This window comes from Onychomys torridus, chromosome 4 (assembly GCF_903995425.1).
Source record: "Onychomys torridus chromosome 4, mOncTor1.1, whole genome shotgun sequence".
NCBI classification, from domain to species: domain Eukaryota; kingdom Metazoa; phylum Chordata; class Mammalia; order Rodentia; family Cricetidae; genus Onychomys; species Onychomys torridus.
Genome location: NC_050446.1, coordinates 95743737 through 95768329, shown reverse-complemented (window position 1 = coordinate 95768329; position 24593 = coordinate 95743737). Strand labels below are relative to the sequence as shown.

At 42.8% G+C, this 24593-nt stretch overlaps 1 protein-coding gene across 1 annotated transcript in view; it reads left to right on the top strand.

Annotated features, from left to right (window-relative positions):
- The first annotated feature begins 1337 nt into the window (after window positions 1-1337).
- The window catches only part of Strc (stereocilin), a 43544-nt gene continuing 20288 nt past the window's right edge, over window positions 1338-24593 (top strand). The window contains exons 1-4 of the mRNA XM_036186080.1: window positions 1338-1493; window positions 7615-7644; window positions 9807-10219; window positions 10532-10699. Of these exons, the coding sequence (XP_036041973.1) occupies window positions 1372-1493; window positions 7615-7644; window positions 9807-10219; window positions 10532-10699 (733 nt within the window). The 5' untranslated portion in view covers window positions 1338-1371. The remainder of the gene's footprint in view (window positions 1494-7614; window positions 7645-9806; window positions 10220-10531; window positions 10700-24593) is intronic.

Genomic DNA, 24593 nt, shown 5'->3' with positions numbered 1-24593 from the left:
ATTCAAAAAAAATCTAAAAAAGAAATTCAAGAGAAATGGACCAGTAGTGGTTACACCTCTGGTTTATAAGTGATAATCCATTATTCAGCTTCTCACTTAACTTTTATTTCTCCCTTGCTCTACCTTACAGAATTGATGGAATCCACAAATACTAAATTGTGGCCATTGAAGCTGGCTTTGGAGGTTGCAGATTGGTTTATTTTACTTAGCTTCATTGTAGAGATCCTTCTAATGTGGATGTCCAGCTTTTCTCTCTTCTGGAATAATGCCTGGAATGTCTTTGACTTTGTTGTTACCATGTTGGTATGGAGAAATAACCTTAGGATTAGTTAATGGGACCAGCAATATGCCTTAGTAAATTAAATTATCTAAAACCTCCAGGAAGGAATATATAGAAATTTATCAAATTACTGCTTTGGTTTTTTTTTTCCCTTAAAACTAAAAGTAATTGCAGAAATTGTCATTAGGGGTATGAGCCCTAAAATGATATCTGCTAGTTACTGAGCACTAAGTGCCAGCTACAATTTTAATTATCTTGTGTGGATTATCTTCTTTATGTTCTGTAACAACTCAAGGGATAAGCACTAATTTAATCCCATTTTTAAATATCTAAATGAGTTGAAATACAGAGCTTAAATAGATTAATATAAAAAGGCTAAATAGCAAACAGTCCCCAGAGAATGCTATTCAAGGATGACACCCAGAAAACTATGAAGAAGATGGGATGAAGAGGGGAGACTGTGCCTGGGTTCTTTGGGGAGCCTTCCTTATTGCCTCTGTCTCCCACAGTCTCTGCTTCCTGAGTTTGTGTTGTTGATGGGAGTCTCAGGGACGTCTGTGTGGCTCCAGCTGTTGAGGATCTCCCGGGTGCTGAGGTCTCTCAAACTGTTTGCACGATTCCCTCAAATTAAAGTTATAATATTGGCTCTGGCCAGGGCCCTGAAGGTAACTTAAACGGGTTAACCTAAAGTGGGATGGTGGACAAGGTAGAAAGACATGGGTTTAATATTTATCATGGTTCAAAAAAGTCATGAAAGGTTGTGTGAAATGTTCTTGTATGAGAACATTTGTATGTCATTAGGAGCATCAACCCCTAAAATAACCAGTACCAGTTACTGAGCACTAAGTGCCAGCCACTGTTTTAAATATTTTATGTGCATTATCTTTATGTTCTGGAACAACTCAAGAGGTAAGCACTAACTTTATCCCATTGTTTAAAATATTTAAACAAGTTGGTGTATAGAACTAGAAAGAGTGAACTGCTGAGGTTTGGATCTGTGGGTTTGGTGGGAGGTGTGTGTGTGGGCTTGCCGGGACAGCTGGCGGGACCCGCCTTGCCCCCGCCCCTGACTTCAGCCCGGCCTCTAGAACATGGCGTTCCTCCTGCTGCTGCTGCTTATTTTCTTCTACATCTTCGCCGTGACTGGCGTCTACTTCTTCCAAGACTACTCCCGCTCGACGATCGAGGACCTTGAGTACAACATGTTCTTCTCGTAAGCATGGCTGAGGGCAACCTTCACGAGGGGACAGGTTTGCGTGCTTCTGAGAGGCTCACCCAAAGCCCAGCAACACACAAACCTAGTCCACTGTGAGCGAGTGGGCCAGAGGACAGAGAGAAGAGGGGAGAACAGGCATAGGAAGGAAGGAGAGCCAGCTCTGGTGTGGGGCCTCGGACAGCCAGGTCTGGCGGGGCTGTTTGTTTAAGCTTTTTGAAAAGTTTAATGGAAATGTAATTGTTTCATTTCCCTTTCCCTTCCTCTCATCTCATTAACCTCTCCCATGTTCCCTCTTCCCAACCCTCTCTTGCCCCTCCACTCCCTCCACTCCCTCTCAACTCGACAGTCTCTCTTATTACTGGGATTATGGGCAGATATGTGGCATAAATATGTCAACACAACTCGCTGAGTCTGTTGACTGTTGCTTGTGTGACTATGATTGCAGGGCTGACCACTTTGTACTGAATAAACTGCTTGGGTGGTCATCCACGAGACAGTAATTCTTCCTCGCTCCACAGTCATCAATCAGTTGCCCTTAGTTACTTGTCTAGGGGTGGGACCTCTGAGATGTCCACCTTCCACATTAGCATATCTACTGGTTCAGGTCTTGCCTAGATAGCCATATCCTGAGATATTCTGGTTGTAGCTTCCCTGTCATTTCTAGTAGATGCACTCTCAAAGCAGACTCTGTGGTCCTCGGTCTCTTAAAATTCTCTGCCCCCACTTCTGCAATGTTCCCTGAACATTACGTGCAGGAGCTGTGTGGTAGATATATCCACTGAAGCTGGGCTCCCCACAATCAATTGGTCTCTGCTTTATTGGTTTTCTATAATGGTGTTCATCTGCTGCAAAGAGAAGTTTCTTTGCTGCAAGGTAAGAGATACACTTACCTGTGAGTACAAGGATAAGTTTTAAAATGCAGTTAGGAATTAGGAATTATGCTTGTCTAGTAAAGTGGGGGTTGTAGGTTTTCCTCTTAAGATCTATGATCTTACCAGCCTGGTGTAGTTGACTAGGATTCTAGAACCAGACATGATTCGCCTCCTATTGAGCAGGCCTTAAGACAAATTAGACAGCTATTGGTTACTTCCAAGATATGAGTGCCACTACCATACCTTTAGGGACATCTCACCATGTTGGTCATTGTTGTGGTTCATGGGCATCTCAGCTGGATAAGACTACTAATTGTTTTTCTTCCTTGGAAATCTGCATAGCACCTTCTGGTGTTATGAAAGCTAGACTGCAGGAAGAAGGCTTTCAAATTAGATCCAGCCCAAACCTTCTGAGTCTTGTGTCCAAAGTGTATCATGTCTTCAGCAATAACCCCCCACCTTTGAGAGACAACCAAGGACAGCAGCAATAGCCTATACTGTTTTGTTTTCTTTGTTTGTTTCTGTTTTCTCGAGACAGGGTTTCTCTGTATAGTTTTGGTGCCTATCCTGGATCTCACTCTGTAGACCAGGCTGGCCTCGAACTCACAGAGATCCACCTGCCTCTGCCTCCTGAGTGCTGGGATTAAAGGCGTGCACCATCAACATGCCCCCACTCCCCCCCCCACCCCCAGCCCCTGCACCTGTGCTGTTTTGGAAATTACTTGGGCTACCCTGACAACAACTCAAATGGAGATTTGTAGCTGGAGCCTTTTCTCTGTTCTTGATCTTGCGGTCCTACAGCTGTTTTTAAAATAATCACTCAGAGGCTTAATATTAATTACAAACTATTTGGCCTATGGCTCAGGCTTATTACTAGTTAGCTTTTACATCTTAAATTAACTCATTTCTTTTCTCTTTTTTTGTTTTTTTTTTTTTTTTTGAGACAGGGATTCTCTGTGTAACTTTGCGCCTTTCCTGGAACTCACTCTGTAGCTCAGGCTATAGTAGCTAATGGGATTAAAGGCCTGCACCACCACCTGGCAAATTAACCCATTTCACCAGTGGCCGGTGGCTTACTGGTACTTTGACATCTGGCTTCTTGGGCGGCTGGCTGGCATCTCCCTGACTCCGCCCTCTTCTCCCTGTGTCTCTGCTTGGACTTCCCGCCTGGTTATATCCTGCTTTGCTATAGGCCAAAACAGCTTCTTTATTAACCAATGGTAATAAAACACACTCACAGAGTAAACACAGACATCTCACAGCAGAGATTTCTGTAGGTGTTACTGATACATCCAGCTGGAATCTAATTTTAGCAGCATCTCAAAGGTGGTTTTGTTCTGATTTATTTTAAGACAACATTCTCCTTTATAAGCCAGGTTGACCTTGGCAGATCTCCTGCCTCAGCCTCCCAAATATTGGGATTACTATAATTAGATCTTTCTTAGACTGTTTTTGTTTTTGTTTGTTTTGTTTTTCAGGCAAGTGGAGTTGGAATTTTCTTGGGGCTGCCAACCAGCTCCCAAATAAATACATGGAGACTTATTATTAACTATGAATGCTTGGCCTTAGGCTGGTCCCACTAGCTCTTTTAACTTAATTTAACCTGTTTCTGTTCATCTACATTTTGCCTCAGGGCTTTTCACCTTTCTTTTATTCTGTGTGGCCTACTTTCCTGCTTCCTCTGTGTCTGTCTGTCTGGCCCCTGCAACACCCTGGTGTTTCTTTTCCTTTCATCCATTTTTTTCCCCAAGCCTAAATTCCTCCTCCTACTTACTCTCCCTGCTGGGAAATTCTACCCATACCTCCTTCCTCACTATTGTCCTTTGGCTTTTTAGTAGACCAGTCAGTCAGATGCCTTAGACAGGCAAGGTAAAACAGCAACACATCTTTACATAGTTAAACAAATGCAAACATCTTTACATAATTAAACAAATATTCCAAAACAGGCAAGACCTTGAACTCCTGATCATCCTCCTGCTTCCACTTTCCGAGTTCTGGGATGACAGCTATACACCATGATCACACCTCTAAACTCTTTATTTATTTTTTTAAATAAGACAGGGTCTCCATGGATGTTGTGGGGCAGGTCTTTAATCCCAGGGTGGGGGTGGGGGGAACAGGGTTTCACTATTGACCTCTGACTGGCCTGGAACTCACAAAGATCCACCTGCCTGCCTATTTGCTGAGTGCTGGGAATAAAGGCACTCACCAACACACTTGGCTTCAGCTCTTTTTTTTTTTTTTTTCCTTTTTCTTTGTTTCTTTTTGAAATAGGGTCTCACTATGTAGCTCAGGCTGTCCTGAAACTTACTATGTTGATCAGGCTGGCCACCATGCCTGGCTGTCAGCTCTAGACTCAATACACACTTCCGTTTTAAAAAAAAAAAAAAATTGTGAAAAAAAAAAGAGTGAAGTGGCTCATTCCTGTACTCTTAGCCCTTGACAGCTGAGGCAGGAGGATTGTTACCAGTTCCAGGCCAGCTTGGTTGACGCAGTGAGTGCTAGACCATCCAGGGCTACATAATGAGACTTTGTCACAGAGAAAATGAACTAAAAACCAACATGAGAAATAAATAGGGAAGAAGAAAATTTTAGATACTTTGTTTTTATGGACAAAAGATTTCAGGAAAGAACAAACCCAGTGCTTTATACATGCTAAGCAAATGCTCTATGATGTAGCTTTAGTCCTTAATCTCCAAATAATTCATTTATAATTATATGCATTTAAATGTTATTTGTATGTATTATCACTCATTATATGGGATTGCCATCCATTTATTTGTCTAACATTTGATATTGTTCTGAAACAATTACAGATATAATGTTAGATAGGAATGTTTGTTCAATTTCTTCTATTATATAAAAAAAAATGACATCTAAAAATTATATGGAGTAGGGGTCAGAGAGATGACTCAGTGGTTAAGAGTACTGGTTGCTCTTCCACGGGACTCAATTTTAATTCCCAGTGCCCACACAGCAATTCACATTTATTTCTAACTCCAGTTCTAGGGGATTGGGCTCTCTCTTTTGGCATGCATGTGGTTCATAGACACACAAACAGGGAAAACATCTATACACAGAATAATCAAAAAAAAAGAGGACCTAGAGAGATGGTTCAGCAGTTAAGAGCATTGACTGCTCTTGAAGAAGACCTGGGTTCGATTCCCAGCATCCACATCCAAATAGTGGCTCATAACCACCTGTAATAGTTTAGGAGATCTGTCCCCTCTTCTAATCTCAGGCACCAAGCATACATGTGGTACACACACATACGTACAGGCAAAATACTCATGTACAAATAAAGAAATTCATAGACTTGTAAATCATGAGCTTAGGAAAATGGTTTTAGTTGGTGATTTGTCTTTTAAGAGTTCAGTCAGGGCTAGCAAGATGGCTCAGAGGGTAAGGGTGCTTGCCACCAAGCTGGATAACCTGATCAATCCTGGAACGTACATGGTAGTAGGAGAGAACCAACTCTTGAAAGACATCCTTTGAGCTCCAGATCTGGGCAGTGGCATGCACACACATACACACACACATACACACACACACACACACACACACACACACACACCATAAGAAAATGTAAAAAATTTAAAAGAATTTAGTCAAGAGCCAGGATGACTTTAATCCCAGCATTTGGGTGGTGGAGGCAGGTGGATCTCTGTAAGTTTATAGGTCAGCCTGGTCTATATATTGAGTTCTAGGAGAGCCTTGGCTGTTACACAGAGAAACCCTGTCTTGAAAAAAAAAATCAAAACAAAACAAGAGGCTGGAGAGATGGTTTAGTGATTAAGAACATTGGCTGCTCCACCAGAGGACCTGGGTTCAATTCTCAGCACCTACATGGCAACTAACAGCTCTCTATGACTCCAGTTCTAGTGGATCCGACACCCTCACACAGACATACATACATGCAGGCAAAACACCAAAGTACATAAAAGAAATAAATAGATAATTTAAAAAAACACATACAAGAATTTAGTTAGTATGTATTTATTGAGAAAGCAGCAGCCCCAGGACTAATAAAATATTGAGGGGTATTTATAGGATATTCATGATAAAGGGGAGCAAAATAAAAGTGATTTCAGACTGAAGAATGGTTAGCTAGAAAATATGGACTATGATAGAAAAGGAGCCAAAATCAGAGCATATTACAAAGAAATGCCCTTATGTTGCTTTAAGAATAAGAATGAAGCCAGGCAGAGGCAGGAGTTCAACTCTGTGAGTTCAAAGCCAGCCTTGTCTGCATAGTGAGACTCAAAACAAAAGCCAGTTTTTGGCCGGACGGTGGTGGCACACGCCTTTAATCCTATTACTCAGGAGGCAGAGGCAGGCGGATCTCTGTGAGTTCGAGGCCAGCCTGGTCTACAAAATGAGTTGCGGGAAAGGGACAAAATTACACAGAGAAACCCTGTCTTGAAAAAACAAAAACAAAAAAAACAAAACAAAACAAAAAAAAGCCAGTTTCTGAAAGGTTTACATCTATGCTTCTGTACATTCACACTCTGCTTTTTAAGGGACCTACCAAATTCCCTGGTGACAGTGTTCATCCTCTTCACCTTGGACCATTGGTATGCAGTACTTCAGGACGTCTGGAAGGTGCCGGAAGCCAGCCGTGTATTTAGCAGCATCTATGTGGTCCTTTGGTTGTTGGTTGGCTCCATTATCTTTCGAAATATCATAGTAGCCATGATGGGTAAGCCCGGAGAAGGTGCAACTTGGCAAGAGGCATGGTGGGAAGAGACTGGCCGTTTGGGGTTGGTGGACTACTGGGAGAGAACCTAGTGTAGCAAGGAAAGCTTGGATATTTCACTTTGTGTCTCCACACTTAAGCATTCTTCTTGGTCTGGTCACTATCATCTTTCAACTCCTAATGGCCCTTTGGGGCAGTTACTAACTTTCAGAATATTAGAAACGAGCTGAGTGAGGAGATGACCCACCTGGAGGTTCAGTATAAAGCTGACATATTCAAGCGACAGATTATCCAGAGGTTAGCTTCTGTGTGTTTAAACCCAGTGTTATTTCTCAACTCATTTCCTGTTTCTTTTCCTTGGCCCTATGACCCCCATTCTTGCCTAAAGTTAAGAAGTCCCCATTCTATGTTTTCTTTATAAGCAATGAGGGCTTCTCTACTCGCCTTCCTTGCTTAGTTTTCTTTCCTTATAGATCTGAATTGTTTATTATACATCTTCTGAGTTGTAGCTTTTTTTCTAATTTTAATTTTTTTGTTTTTTATTTTATAGGAGACAAAACCTGTCCCCTGAATCAGTAAGGTAAAGTAATAGCAACATGGATGACAGGTTAGGAGTAAGTATGTGAATTGGGATGGAAATATAAGAAGGAGTAGATGGTAGAAATCATCAGTGCCCCAAAGATTATTTATCCATGTCCTAACTCTCTAAAACCTGTGAATGTGACTTTATTTGAAAAGGGGTCTTTGCAGATGTGGTTAATCTAAAGATCTTGAAATGGGTTGTCCTGGGCATTTGACTAGGTTCTAAATTAGCAACAAAGATCCTCTAGGAAACCAAGAGAAGCCATGTCAGCAGAGAAGAGGGAGTGTAGATGTAACCGTCTTGTTAAATAAGAAACACAGAGCCAATTGCAGAGTTAAAAGCCAAGAGGTCAGAGCAATAGTTAAGAGCTGAAAACCTTACAAGGGAGAGTTTGTTTTGTTGAGACAGGGTCCCTTTGTAGTCCTGGCTGTCTTGGAACTTGATGGCTGCCCTCAAGCTCTTGGAAATCCTCCTGCCTCTGCCTCCCAGTGTTGAGATTAAACATATGTGCCATCACAGCTGGCTGATTTTTGTGGAGTTTTTTCCTTCTTAATTTTTTTAAAAGATTCATTTATTTATTATGTGTACAGAAGAAGGTGCCAGATCTCATTACAGATAGTTGTGAGCCACCATGTGGTTGCTGGGAAATGAACTTAGGACCTCTGAAAGAGCAGTCAGTGCTCTTAACCTCTAAGCCATCTCTCCAGCCCCTTAAATTTTTTTTAAATTTTGACTTGGACATAGTAGTGCATGCCTTTACCAATCATGACTGGCAATGGTTGTAGTTTTAAACAGGGTAACCTCATTGTAACAGGACATCCTCATTGAAAGAAATAATGTGAGCAAAGACTTGAAGCGGTGACACTTCCATGAGTATATCTATAGAGAGAGTTCTAGTGGCAGAGAGAACAGCTGCTGCAAAGACCCTAAATTGGAAGCATCCTACTGTGTGTGAGAGCCAACAATGCCCATTGTAAAAGGAGCAGAAAGAAACCCTAAATTGGAAGCATCCTACTGTGTGTGAGAGCCAGCAATGCCCATTGTAAAAAGAGCAGAAAGAGAGTACAGGAGATGAGGTCAGAGAAATAATGGATTAGGTATTAGCTACTTTTCTACAGCTGTGATAAAATGCCATGACCAAGGTAACTTACTGAAAGGAAGGGTTTATTTTGGCTTATGTTTCCAGGGGGAGTGGAATGATGGCAGAGGGGGCATGGCAGCGGGTAGCCAGAGCAGGAAGCTGAGAAATCACAGCTTTAACTGCAAACGTGAAGCAGAGAGAGTGAACTGGAAGTGAGACAAGGCTGTGAACTCTTAAAATCTGTCCCTAGTGTCATACTTTCTCTAGCAAAGCTCCACTTTCTGAAGTTTCCACAACCTTCTCAAATAGTGCCACCAACCAGGCACCAAGTGTTAAAATTGTATGAACCTATGGGAGACTGTAGGCAGAGTTCTTCGACAGGCTCCCCAAATGACCACACAGAAACATTATTAATTATGAATGCTCAGCTGATAGCTTAGGCTTGTTACTAACTAGCCCTTTCAACTTAAATTAACCCATATTTCTTATCTATGCTCTAGCACATGGTTATACCTTCTTTTAGCGTAGCATATTCACCTCCTGCTTTCTCTGTGTCTGACTGGTGACTCCCACTTCCTTCTTCCCAGAATTCTCTCAGTTTGGCTCTCCCTCCTAACCTCTTTCTGCCTGGCCATTGACCAATCAGTTTTTTTATTATCAATGAAAGCAACACATCTTCACAGTGTACAAGGGGATTATTCCACAGCGGGAGACATTGCTTATTCAAACCATCCCAGCATGGAAACATTATTCTGTAGGGCTATAGGAGGTTATTGTAGGCCCTTAGAATCCTATTTATAGCAAATGGAAGCAGAGCAGAGCAATGGCATGAAGTGATTTACATTTAAAAACAGGATCTTCTGTTGGACTAGTATGGGAAGGAAGAAATCAGTTAAGAAAGATTCATTGAGGATGGCTGACCTGGGAAGTACCTAAGCCTAGAGTCTGAGAACAGTTTGGCTGTCAAAGCTGTAAATCAAAGCTTTAGGGATGGCTAGGTTCAGAACTAGCATAATAAATGGACTGTTATATCTTGCAGGTATATTTGAAGCAATAAAATGTATTTCTTTATGTATAGAAGAATGGTTCAGGGAAAGCCCTCTGAAGACTTACTAGAGCCGTCTAAAGGGTCTGGAGCCAGTGATGCTGAGAACACTGATGCCGAGGAAAATGATGCCGAGGACACCGATGCCGCGAGAAGTGATGCCGAGGACACCGATGCCGCGAGAAGTGATGCTGAGGACACCGATGCCGCGAGAAGTGATGCTGAGGACACCGATGCCGCGAGAAGTGATGCTGAGGACACCGATGCCGCGAGAAGTGATGCTGAGGACACCGATGCCGCGAGAAGTGATGCTGAGGACACTGGTGCTGAGGAAAGTGATGCCAACGCTAAAAAAGGACAAAAAGCCTCGTCAAAAGCAAAAGTCTACCCCTCTTCCACCTCTTCATCCTCCTACGGTTCCTCTGTAGTTGATTTTGATTTTATTGGTAAGCAGAATGGGCCCTTCCGTTTGAATTCAGGTTCGTCTTGCTTAATTCAACCACAGTCATTTTTTTGCAGCCCAGGATGACTTCAGACCTCAATTCTCTTGCCTTACACTCCAGATAACAGGAGGGTGTCGTGCTTAAGACATCATGTTGTCACCACTCCCCCTTCCCGTTTACACTGTAGCTCAAGCCAGCTTAGAACTCACTCTGACACCAGCAAGCCTAGTGTCCCAGCCTTCCACGCTCCGGGATTGCAGGTGTGTAGCTCCACATCAGCCTAGACATGTTCTTAAGAAGCATTCTTTCTTACAGATAATTTGGACTGGGAGACTCTTGTGCATGAGAACCTGCCTGGGTTAATGGACATGGAACAGGACGACCGTGTTGTTTGGCCCAGAGATTCACTTTTCCGGTATTTTGAGTTACTGGAAAAGCTTCAGTACAACTTGGAGGAGCGCAAGAAGCTGCAAGAATTTGCAGGTAAGAGCTTAAGGCAGTCCTGGGGTCTAGAAGTTCTAAGTATATGAAAGCAGCACCTTAGCCTCAATTACTCCCACTACTCCAAAACAGTAATTTAGAAAAGAGCTAGAAATCATCTCCACTAGGGGGCGCTCACACCTTACAAGCTCTTAAAGCTTGAAAGTCTCAGGAGGCTGTTACTAAGTTGGTATTGTTGAGATCAGGTTTTGTGTGTGAATATACATTTGTGCATTGTGACACAGAAAGGCCATAGGAACATATAACATTTAGGGATCAGCAAGATGGCTCAGTGACTACAGGCGCTTGTTACCAAGCCTGATAACTGGAAGGAAAGAGCCAACTTCTGAAAAGTCCATAGATCTCCCTGCTGTGCCATGGAGTTCGGGGCGGGATATCAAGGACTCTTTCTGTCTGTATCAAAATGTTACCCGAGTTAGTTCTTTTCTTCCCAGTCATTCTTAGCCATATTCTGGTAGAGAGACACAAGATGGAGGATGGAAGAAGCAGAAAGGAACTTTTAAAATTTTTATTTTGTGAGGGTCTCACTCGTAGGTTTTTGTTTGGTTGGTTTTTCGAGACAAGGTTTCTCTGTGTAGTTTTGGAGCCTGTCCTGGACTAGCTCTGTAGACCAGGCTGGCCTTGAACTCACAGAGATCCGCCTGGCTCTGCCTCCCAAGTGCTGGGATTAAAGGCGTGCGCCACTGCCACCCCGCCATAGTTCTTCACTGTGTTGCTATATATAACTCAGGCTGGCCTCGAATCTCAGCAATTCACTGCCTCACATGTTCAAAACAGAGCCCAAAGCTACCTATTTATCCACCTCTTCCTTCCTTCCTTCCTTCCTTCCTTTCTTTCTTTCTTTCTTTCTTTCTTTCTCTCTCTCTCTCCTTCCTTCCTTCCTTCCTTCCTTCCTTCCTTCCTTCTTCTTCTTCCTCTTCCTTCTCCTCCTCCTTCTTCTTCATTGTTTCACTATGTAGCTGTAACTAGTCTGAAACTCACTGTGTAGACCAGACTGACCAGGAATTACAGAGATCTCCTGCCTCCTCTTTCCAAGTACTGGGATTAAAAGTGTGCTTTACCACACTCAGCTCAGAGCCCAGATCTTTAAAAAAAATTATGTTTGAAGCTTTTGTACAAGTGTACATTAAATGTTCAACATATCCCACATTTCTTCTTTGCTTCCTTCCTTTCTTTCCTTTTGGTTTTTTGAGACAGAGTTTTTCTGTGTAACAGCTCTGGCTATCCTGGAACTCACTCTGTAGAGGCTGGCCTTGAACTCACAGAGAATCTGCCTGCCTCTGCCTCCTGAGTGCTGAGATTAAAGGCATACACCACCACTGCCCAACTTTTCCCATACATTTCTAACCTTTCCTTTGTCACCCTTCCTGCTACCTCACCCCCACTTTAACATTTATTTACTTATTGTGGAGGAGTGTGTCAGAGGACAACTTTTGAGAGGCAGTTCTACCCTTCCATTATATGGGTTCTGAGAACTGAACTTGAACAGTCAGGCTGGGCAGCAAGTGTCTTCATCTGCTGAGTTACCCTGCTGTCTCTGCTAGTTCTCTTTGTCCCCTAAGCAGTTACGTCTGACTTTCTTTCATGTCGTATATACATGTATGATCTTATGTATCTATATACAATCTAGGAACCACAAATGGAGGAAATCAATGGTATTTTATTTTTCAAAGTTATTCCAAGACCACAGAGCTCAGACCTTGATGAACTTGTTTATGGTAAAGATAAGGTAGGTTTAAGTATCCTAGAGCAAATATCAGCTGAGATTTGTGTGGGAATCTGGAAGCTAGGAAGCAAGGCCTTTGACAAACACACATGTGTTCACACATCCTTAGCTGCTGGCCTCACAATCTGTCTCTTTATAGTCCAGGCCCTGATGAGCTTTGAAGACAAGTAAAGGTCCAATGGATGGCAGACATGTCTTTCGACCCAGCAAAAGCTAATGAAGGGAATAGTTGGAAATAGAGAATTCAAAATATAAATATCTAATAAATACTGCTAATGAATATTCCTGGTAAGTTAATTAAATATTTTTGTGAGCTGTAGATGATACAAAAAGGCAAAAAGTTATTTCAGAGGCTATTGGAGACCATGCTTCTTCCTGGCCTACCATCCTGTCTCTGGTCCTTGCTGGGACTCTTCATGACTCTACCATTCTAGTTCCTGTTCTTCTTGTAACTTCTACTTCCTAGTTAGAGCTCCAATCTCACTTTATTTTGGCTAGTCTGTGTAGGCTTCTATGTGGAATAACTAAGTCCTCAGAGACATTTGTGTAGCTACTTGGGAAGTAATGTTTCCATTGTTTCCTCTTGTGCACCATTAGCTTTCTTTCTCAGTGCTAGGAACAGAACCCAGGGCTTCAAGCATGGTTGGCCTGGGCTTTGCCAGTCACTTACATCTCTAGCTTCCTTTTTACTCATCTTAATTGACTTTATTTCAATTCCATAATCAGCCAACAATCCAGACCAAATGGTCCAGAATGCTCTCATGCACATATCATTCATACCATTTCTGGAAAAAGATAATGCATTTCTCATCACACTTGTCATAGATCAGGGAAGTTTTCATGTCAGTTTATGTTCCACAGTTTGTTAGGACCTCAGAAGTGATCTATTTCCCATCAAGGCAGAGACACCCTTTTTTGTTTGTTTGTTTGTTTATGTGTGATGCCAGAGATCAACCCCATGTCCTCATGACCCTACCACTGTTCTATAACCCAGCAGGAAGTCTTTTATAACACTCTGAAAGAGTGACTATCAAGTGGTGGTCGGTGATGGACTATCTGAAGGTATCCCATTCCATTATGGAAGGACTCAAGTCTTTTGGGTAGGTTTTTGGAGATGGGGTCTCTGGTTCCACCCCAGGCTGGCCCCAGACTTACTATGCAGTACAGGCTGGCCTTGAATTCCTGCTTCAGTCTCTTGGGTCATAGGGTTACATGCCCAGTATATGACTTATTTCTTTGGAAATGCTTATTATTAAAAATTCTATCAACCTTGGCTGAGGAGATGGCTTAGTGGTAAAGAGCATTTACTGCTCTTGTAGAGGACCCAGGTTCAGTTCCCAGCACCCCCGTGGTGGCTCACAACTTCCTATAACTCCAGGTCCAGGGATCTGACACCCTCTTCTGCTCTTCTCAGGCACTACATGCACATGGTGCACAGACAGATGCACATAAAAATGCAAGACACACATGCACATAAAAATCAATAAACATTTATAAAAATTCTGTTACCTATTGAGTGCTTGATATATGTATAAACAATTTATCTAGTATATGTATATGTATATATATGTGTGTGTGTGTGTGTGTGTGTGTGTGTGTGTGTTACACAATATACTTTATATTTGGAGTATGTGTGTATATAAAATAACCAGATGTATAAGACAAACTCCCATTTTAAATTATTTTTTTGGGGGGGGCGATTTTCAAGACAGGATTTCTCTGTATAGTCCTGGCTGTCCTGAATTCCCTTTTTAGACCAGGCTGACCTCAAACTGACAGAGATCTGCCTGGCTCTGCCTCTCGAGTGCTGGGATTAAAGCATGCACCACCACCGCCTGGCCCATTTTAATTTTTTTTTTTTTTTTTTTGGTTTTTCTGGACAGGGTTTCTCTGTGTAGCTTTGCACCTTTCCTGGAACTCACTCTGTAGCCAAGGCTGGCCTCGAACTCATAGAGATCTGCCTGCCTCTGCCTCCTGAGTGCTGGGATTAAAGGTGTGCACCATCACCACCTGGCCCATTTAAAATTTTTTAATTGAAAACTTCTTTTTCTTTGAAGACAGAGTTTCACTCCATAGTCCATGCTGGACTAGAACTTTTTTTTTTGTTGCTGGAGCTGAGGTCTGAACCTAGGTGCTAGGCAAGCACTCTACCACTGAGCTAAATCCCCAACCCCTAGAACTTTTTATGTAGTCCAGACTGGCTTGAGCTCTGTGGATAGTTAGACCTTGTCTCAAAAATAAGCAGGCTGGTGAGATGGCTTGATTGATGAAGTGCTTGTCGGTGAATTATAAGGATGTAAGGTCCTTATAAATTCAGGTTCTAACACCCACACAGGAGCCAGGCATGGCAACATGTCTACTAACCTAGTTCTGGGAGGCAGAGACAAGAAATCCCAGGACTCACTTGCCAGCCACTCTAGCCGAAACGGAGTTCCAGGTTCAATTAGTGTCCCTGTCTCCAAAAAAAAAAAAATTAGGTGGAGAGTGTTAGAGGAACACATCTGATGTTGACTTCTGGCCTCCACGCATCTATGTGTGAGTCTATACCTGTACACATATAAACACACATGCATACAGCACTTCTACCCACCTGCCCCCACAAATACAATATCAAAAATAAGATAAAGCCCTGAATGGTATACTTAAAAATGTTTTATGTTATATGAATTATCTGTCCAAACAATGTAGACAAAGGTTTTCTTTTTTATTAGATTTATTTATTTGTTCATTTACTTTGTATGCGTCTCTATATGTGAATACCAGAAAGCATGAGTGGAGATGGGACTTGAACTCGGTTATTAGATTTCATAGCTGAGCCATCTTACCAGGAGGATTTCTTGAAATCAAGAACAACACAGTTGGACAAGTGCATCCTTGTAATCTCAGTACTTCGAGGTAGGGGCAGGGAGCAAGAGTTAAAGGTTGAGCCAAGGACTGGGCCTTCTTAAGAAAGAAAAAGAAAGAAAGAAAGATTATATTATTTTATTTTATTTTTGGTTTTTTGAGACAGGGTTTCTCTGTAGCTTTGGAGCCTGTCCTGGACTAGCTCTGTATACCAGGCTGGCCTCGAACTCACAGAGATCAACCTGCCTCTGCCTCCCGAGTGCTAGGATTACAGGCATGCACCACCACCGCCCGGCCCGAAAGATTATTTTTTTTAGAATATTTTTAAAAGATGTAAAAATTTGTAATTAGTTGGGCAATGGTGGCACACATCTTTAATCCCAGCATTTAGGAGGAAGAGGCAGGTGGATCTTTGTGAGTTTGAGGCCAGTCTGGTCTACAAAATGAATTCTAGGATAGGCTCCAGAAAGATACACAGAGAAACCCTGTCTTGAAAAACCAAAACCAAACCAAACCATTTAAAAACATTATTTGTATGTGTTTTTGTATGGGTATGTGCATATGAGTGCAGGTGCCTACAGAGGCCAGAGCTAGAGTTACAGGAAATTATAACTTGCTGGACATGGGAAAATAAGCTCTTACAGTCCGAGCCATCTTGCTAGCCCCTTTATTTATTTATTGACAATGTTATATACATATGAAATGTGTCTTGATCATATCCATCTCCAGCTCTCCCGCCACTCTTCCTGGACGCACTCCTACACACAGTCCTCCCCCACTTTCAGGTCCTTGCTTCTTTTGATGTTTTTAAACCCATTGAGTCAAATTAATGTGGCTTGTTGCAGTGTTGACTCATCTTGCTGGCTTGACCTGGTGTAGATCTTGTCCAGGTAACCATAGCTGCAGTGGGTCATCAGGGCAACGGCCGTGTGCAGTACAAAAGGAAGCATTTCTGGCACTGCTCCATATCTTCTGGCACTTACATTCTTTCCACCCCCCTTTCAGTGTCCCCTGAGCCCTGTGTCGGGAGGTTGATATGTGTCCCGTTTAGGGATGAGCACTCAACAGGCACATAATCTCAGCATTTTGACCATTTATGAGTCTCTGCATTGCTGCCCACTAAAGAATGTAGCTTCTCCAGCCAGTGTTGAGAGCAGCACTAATCTATAGGTATAAACACAAATATTTATAGGGCAGATTGGCATCATGTCCATTTAGCAAAACCATGGCAAGTACTGCCCTAAGGCCTATGATCTCCCAAGTCATGGAATTTTGACCATGTTTACATTGTCAGGGATGAATTTCTTCCAGTGGGCCAGCGTTTATATTCCATCAGAAAGTAGTTGGTTACCTCTATAATTTTCATGCCACTATTATACCAGTAGGTACATCTTGCCTGGCAAATCAATATCGTAGCATGCAGGTTCCAGTGCTTAGTAAGACCATTTATGTCTTTGATCCCCAGTAGCCTGCTTAACACCTTATATCATAAAAGCTAACCATCAGGGAGGAAGTTTTCAGGTCAATTTCAACTTGATTTTTCTATGTCCTGCAACCCAAGTATATTATGTCTTCAACAATAGTTTGTTTGTTGGTTTGTTTGAGACAGGGTCTTATTATGTAGCCTTGGTGGCCTAGGAGCTCACTATGTAGACCAGGCTGGCCTTGAATGCGTAGAGATCTCCCTACTTTAGCCTTGTGAGAACTAGGATTAAAGGTATGCACCAGCACACTCCACATCCTGCCCCAGTTGGGTCTGGGTCTTAACCATTTCTTATTATTGTTATTTACGTGTGCAAATATGTGTGTGCATGTGCATACATGCCACAGTGCAGTGTGGAGGTCAAAGGATAATTTCTGGAATCAGTTCTTCTACTGCGGATTCTGGGGATTGAACTCAGGTCTTCAGTTGTGCACAGCAGGCTCTTCTACCAAATGAGCTTCCCTGCTTGGTCTTCTTGCATTGTTTTGACCACCATGTGATGTATGCTATTGACCTCCATTTTCTTGCCAGACCTCTTAATAAGTCCAGGGGAAATAGTCAACTGCCTGCTAAACATCTGCACTCGGTTACATAATTTGTAGTATGTCCCATAGTGAGCTTAATTACTGTCCCTTCGAACTTCCCCTTCCTCTCCACCTCCTCCTCTTTCTGATGCTTCTGGGATCACATCCAGAGCTTTGCATTGCTATGCCAGTGCTCTACCATTGAGACACATCCTTAGCCTCTTGTTTTTCTAATCTAGGGGAAAAGTGCCAAATGTTTCCCTGGCTTAGAGTAATCCTCAGTAACCTCTCCCTGCTTAGCTCTGGAGGTCTTTCACAGAAGATCTTTTATTTGCAAAAGAAAATACTGATCTTGAGCTGGGGGTATGACTCAGAATCTATCGCTTACCTAACATGTGCACAGCCTGGGTTCTCTTCCCAGGAAGAAAACTAGAACCCCATGTGGTGCTACATGCTGGTAATCTTTTTTGTAATTCTTGTTTCTTTTGTTTTCATTTATTTATTTGTTTGTTTGTTTTGTATATAGCATGTATGACTGCAGGCCAGAAGAGGGCGCCAGATCTCATTACAGATGGTTGTGAGCCACCATGTGGTTGCTGGGAACTGAACTCAGGACCTCTGGAAGAGCAGCCAGTGTTCTTAACCTCTGAGCCATCTCTCCAGTCCCCATGCTGGTAATCTTGTAATGTTGCCACTAATAGGATCAGACTAGCTCAAGGCAAATTCCCTCTTTTCCCTCTCCTTTTTATAAAATTACGCCAGGCAGTGGTGGTGCACGCCTTTAATCCCAGCACACGGAAGGCAGAGGCAGGCGGATCTCTGTGAGTTCTAGGCCAGCCTGGGCTACCAGGCAAAAGCTACACAGAGAAACCCTGTCTCAAAAAACCAAAAAAAAAAAAAAAAAATTACATTTATTGCTGGGCATGGTAGCACATGCCTTTAATTCTAGCACTGGGGAGGCAGAGGCAGGCACTTCAAGGCCAGCATGGTCTAAATAGCAAGTTCCAGGATAGCTAGGACTATCTCAAAAATAAACAAATAAATAAAAAGATTACATTTATTTCTTTATTACATGTGTGTATATTCTTATGTGTGTCACGGGATAATGCATGTTGAGGTCAGAGGACAACATAAAGGAACCAGCTCTCTCCCTTACCAAGTGACACCTGAGGATCCAACTCAGTCATTGGATCCTTCTGAGGCCATTTTGCTATCTCCTCCTTTCTTTTTTCTTCTTTCTTTCTTTCTTTTTTTTTTTTTTTTTTTTTTTTTGAGACAAGGTCTATGTTGCCTGGTCTGGAATTCCCTACGTTCATAGACTGGACTAGCCTTAAACTCACAGAGATCCACCCATCTCTGCCTCCTGAGTTCTGTGGTTTAAAGGCATTTGCCGCTATGTCCACTTCTCTTTTCAACAAACAAACAAACAAGAAGAGGGGGCTGAAGAGATGGCTCAGTGGTTAAAAGCATCTACTGTTCCTGCACAGAACCCAAGTTAGGTTCCTAGCACTATGTCAGGCAGCTCACAACTGCATGCAGTTCTAGCTCCAGGGAGCCTAACACCGTCTTCTGGCCTATGTAGACATCTGAACTAATGTGCCCATTGCCACTTAACATAACTTTAAAAGTTTAGAAAACAATAAAGGAAGTTCTCAAGTAGCTCAGGCTGGCCTCAAACTCACTATGTATAAGAATGATGTTAAACTCTGATCCTCCAGCCTCCACCTCCCAAGTGTAAGAATTTTAAGCAGGGCCATAATGCTTAGAATTGGCTGTTCTTCCAGAGGTCCTGAGTTCAATTCCCAGCAACCACATGGTGGCTCACAACCATCTGTAATAAGCTCTGGCCTGTAGTGATACATGCAGGCAGAACACTGAATACACAGCAAATAAATAAATAAATAAATAAGTAAATAAGTAAGTAAGTAAGTAAGTATTTAAAAAAAAAAAAAAAAGTGAATGATCTTCCTACCACCATGCTTTTTGATTTGGGTGCTCTCCCATTTGGTGTGGATCTTCCCATATCACTTCAGGCTATCAGGACAATTCCTTAGGTACAGCGCCCTACTCAGGTCATCCTAATGTGTGGCAAATTGACATTAAAACCAATTGTCAGCCAAGGGGGTGGTGGTGGCAGCGGCAGTGGCGGCGGCGGCAGTGGCAGCGGCGGCAGTGGCGGCAGTGGCGGTGGTGGAGCAAGCCTTTAATCCCAGCACTTGGGAGGCAGAGGCAGGCAGAACTCTGTGAGTTCCAGGCCAGCCTGGGCTACCAAGTGAGTTCCAGGAAAGGTGCAAAGCTAAAGAGAAATCCTGTCCCGATAAAACCAAAAAAAACCAAAAACAACAACAACAAAACCAATTGTCACACCACAAAAGTGCTGACAGTGCTTATTTGAAGGTTTGTATTTCTGATTGCTCTGATCCAGGAAGCAGAGAGTAATTTTGTTGTACCAGTTTCTTGAAACCCCCAGAGACCACCAAGGAGCTGGTTTCCGATGCAAGCACATAAGGGTCCTTTTATTCAGGTTCAACCTGGGCCACCCACAGCAGATGGAAGGAAATGTGGCAGTGGCCACAAGCCCAGGTGTAGGGAGTTTTTATGGGGAAAAACCACAAGCCGGGAATTGGCAACTTGGGATCGGGTAGAAGGGGCAAGGTGATTTTTTTGAAACTATTGGTCTAGACTTTGGGTGCAAAACCACATTTGAAACCATTGGGTTAGACTTTTGGCAGGGAACCACAACCCACGGGAACAGGATTATCTGGACTGCTCAGCAAGATTATCTAGATATCTTCAAGGGTCTAAACTGTAGACAGGATGTCTGCAGGAGAATACTGTTCTGTATCCGTTCCAGATGTCATGGCACATTCCTGAGGTCCTTTCTGGAACTGAGTACAGCAGGTGGTCTGAGATGGTGGCCCTTTCCCTAAGATAGAGCCTCCCTGCAAAGTCAAGTCTAGGCCTTCACAATTTGTACTGAAGCTTAGCTTGCTGTTTCCTTTTTATGCATCCAAGAACCTAGTCCATGGAATACTGTCACCCATATTTACAGTGAGTCTTCCCAACTCAGTGATCTGATTTAAATAACATCCACAATATAACATGCCCAGAGACTTATATCTTTAGGGGTCTTGTCAAGCTAACAACCAAATTAACCATCACAGGGTTCAAATAAATGTAGTGGGGTCAGTGACATGGCTCAGTGGGTAAACATACCTGCTGCTAAATACAATAAAACTTGGGTTTGATCCCAGGATCCACAGGGTGGAAGGAGACTGACTCCCAAAAGTCGCCTTCTGGCCTCCACAGGTACACCATGGCTCGAGCGCCCTACTCCCACAAAACGAATGAAAATGTAATTTTTTTTAAGTTAGAAAAAGTAGAGGACTCAATGAATGTACCAGTACAGGACTTGCGCTTAATGAAGACCAACCATAAAGGCTGTGGGGTAATTTTGAGCCTCAGGTTGCTCTGGTCTCCTGACACAGTTTCTGTTTGCCTCAGCAGGGTAGAGGTTGTTAAGGCATTGGCAAACTCTTAAATTAACTGTTTAGGCACAACCTGCCGGACAGAATAAATCACCTGAGCCCATCTGACTGCAAAGGATCTGGAAAATGTGAGGAATGCTTGGTTATCGAGAAAACACTAAACAGTTCAGTTATAAAGGACATAGCAACAGAGACAACTGCAGCTTACAAAGGCTGGCCTTCGGTCTTGTCAGGCAGGGTCACCTTGTGGGAGGTTTTGTCCAGTGAGGTTTCAGAGTTCTCAACTCCTTTGTTCGCCCACCCAACCTAACGGCCACATCACAGCACTCCAGTGCTCTGTCCAGGCTCGTTCATTTCAGGTTAGCAGGACACGATTCTGGTTTTGCTCCGAACCTTATAATTTTAGTTTGCTAAAATTTATTTTGATTACTTGTAGGTTGCGATTTGTCTTGTTATTGGTGGATCTTGCTAACCTGTAAGCGTTAATCAACACATCCAGCCTCATACACTTCTCCAACCCTTAGCTCAGCCTGACTCCTTAGCAGAAGGATGGATTATCTACTGTTTACTACATCATGTGGACTGCCAAGCAGTGTCTCATTCTGGTCATCTGATTATTCTGATATCTGATTAGTTAGTTAGGTGATGTTGTCTAGATGTTTCCTCTGGGGTTTGAAACATTCCATCCTTCAGGAAGCTCCTTAAGCAGGAGTGTAAACAACTCAACATATCTTCAGGAAGTCCCTTGAACTGACCAGATTCACCAGGCCTCTCTTTGCCAGCGTAAGCACTAAAAGATGAGAGTACCTTCCAGATTCAGGAAGCTGAGCTGTAAAGAAGACCCTCAGACCAGACCAGCTGCCTGGAAGATGCTTACACCAACTGAGGCACCTGGAAAGGACACTCTCCAGCCTACTGAGCTGCCTTCGGGCTGTGCAGGGTGCTCCAGGTTCCCATCTTTGTGACCTGTCACCTGTGCTGGGGTGGGCTTTGGGGATACAATTCTCTTTGAGTCATTTCTGCCCCTGTAAAGTAACCCCTCACCCATATTCCTCTAAGTATCCCCCCCAAAACTGATTGGTTAACCAAGTTGGACTTTGGAGGTATCTGAAAGTGTTCCAGCTCTGAGGGGGAAGGTTTTCCTGATGCAGGTGTCACAGCTCTGAAGGGAAAGGTATCCTGACAGCTGAGAGCTAAGGAATACCGCAAAGTCACACTGCAGAACAAACCTCCCACAAGAGATTTATTGGGAGAGACACAAGAGTGTGGCTGCCTCTGCTCCCGTGAGAAGCAGCAAGGACTGGAGGCAGGCTTCATAAGGGGTTGTGGTGGAGGTCTCCAGGAATTCGCCTGAGACTGGAGGGATTTTGTGGCCTGACCAGACAGAAGCAGGAGGGAACTAGCAGGAGACAGGCTCATTTGGGATTTGGGAGTAGGGGAAGCTTTCCAGGGTGAAGACTGGTGAGATTTCAAGTCCTAAGCTTAAAGTGAGCCCAGGGGTTGGTGGGATTTTGTGTTTAGGGATTAGTGAGTTTTGGTAAGTTTTTTCACCTGGAAGTGGGCTCGGACCTTTCACCCTACAGAATCTGTGTTTTGGTCTTTTATGGGTTACCAGTCTGGGTTGAGTAGATGTGTGTATTGCATCTCCAACGGAAAAGTTTTGTCACACAGTAGGTGAGGCCTCATTCCCATCCCTAACTGTACAACATACTCTACACAGTCAGCTCATTGTATTCATGAATTTCATATCTGCATATTCAACCAAATATGAGTTGAAAAAGTTTTAAAATTATGTATGTATGTATGTATTTATGTGTGTTTATACATATGTATCTGGATGCATTCAGAGGCCAGAAGATGGTTGAGTCAGATTCCCTAGAGCTGGAGTTACAGGTAATTGTAAGCTGCATGGCATGGATGTTGGGAAGCAAACTTGGGGCCTCTGGAAGGACAGTGTGTTATCTTAACCACTGAGCTATTTTTCCAACCCCTCCTAAAATCTTTTAATTGCATCTGTACTGAATATATATAGACTTTTTTTGGGTAATTATTCCACAACAGACAATATAAGAACTATTTGTATAACTTTTACTTTGTTTTGGGTATTATAGATAATCAAGACATGATTTATATACAGATACAGGAGGATATATATAAAAAGTAAATACTACTACACTTTATATTAGGGTCTTTAGCATAGACATATTTTGGAATCCTTGGGGATTCTGGAATACCATGAGGTGACTATTTGTTCTAAAAGTCTTTCAATCGAGACACTGCTTCTGGCTCTGTTTCCACCTCCAAGTCTGGGATTACAGACATGCACAGCTGTGCCTGGCAGAGTGCTCATCTATGAGTAGTCGTAGACACAGGTTAGAAACTTCCCAGGACACAGAGCTAGTAAATCTGCAGCCAGGCTTTAAACTTCAACCATCTTAGTTTTTGCTATCCTGTACACAGAAAAGGGGAGAATGTATTTTAATTGGTTACAGAATCAAAGACAGAAATCCAGGAGCATTGCAGGATGGGCTGAACCCAGCAGCTACTTTGGGCAACCCAGACCATCTTCTGATTGTCTTCTGCTCTTCAGACTGGATGAGGAACGCTTGGTGGGCAGAGGGGAAAATATTGACAAATGATGCATTAGATAATTTAACTTCCCAACTTTTAACAGGCTTTGGAAATATGCAACTCTTTGGTGGCAGGAACTAGCTCATTTCATTTCCTTGGGCCTCAATTTCCCTGTCTATAAAAAGTTTTATACAAATTGTTTTATTAGCATATTAATTATATGTAATAATAGGTTTCATTATGACACTTTCATATAAGTACATAATATATTTCAGTCATACCCTCTGTTACCATCACTGATACACACACACTCCTGTTAATCTCTTTCTTCTTCCCAACTAGTCCCCTCTTCATGTCTTTTGTGGTGGTTGTTACGTTTTGTGGTTGTTGAGTTTCAGCAGTGTTGTTTATCAGATCATAGGTGAAGGTGTGTTTATAGACCCTTATGCACAGTAGAAAATATCTCTTCTTCCCTCGTCAACCATTAACTATTATGTTATTATATAACTAATATATAAGTCTTCACGGGGTGGAGAATCCTCCCTTTTCCATGACAAAGTGTTGACAGGTCCAGTCTTGTGCAGTAATTGTAGGATTTAAAATAAAAACAAACAAAAAACCCTTGTTTTATTTTGCTCTCTCTTCTCTCTCTCTCTCTCTCTCTCGTGTGTGTGTGTGTGTGTGTGTGTGTGTGTGTGTGTGTGTGTGTGTGTGTGTGAAGACCCATGGGGACATAGAAAAGAAAGATGGAGCCGCTTCTCTGGTAAAACACCAAAGAGCAGATTACACTAGGCATCAGGAAGGCCTGGTGGTCCCAGGGGTTCACTTATGGATGCCTGAGTGAACAATGGTGTCTGCTGAGGTTTAATAGCCTAGAAACAGTGTCGAGGTCAGGGCTGGCTCCAATGCTCTAGAGCTCACAAAGGCAGAGCAGAAGACAGGAGTGATTCTCTAAATAAGCTGGACTGTCTTTCTCTGAAGATCAACTCTGGGTTCCTGGAGAAGGCTTGTCTTTTCCCTGCCCACCAAGGAGTCTGAGATGACTGACTTCCCTGCAGGAATTCCTCAGAGCTTCACCTTTGAAGATCATGCTGGTGCAGAAGCCAGCTCATACTAGCTGGCAAAGACCTGGTTCAGCCCTCTCACACCGGCTGGCAGACCTGGTTCAGCCCTCTCACACTGGCTGGCAGACCGGGTTCATCCCTCTCACACTTCCCAGGTATGTCTACATTTGTGTCAA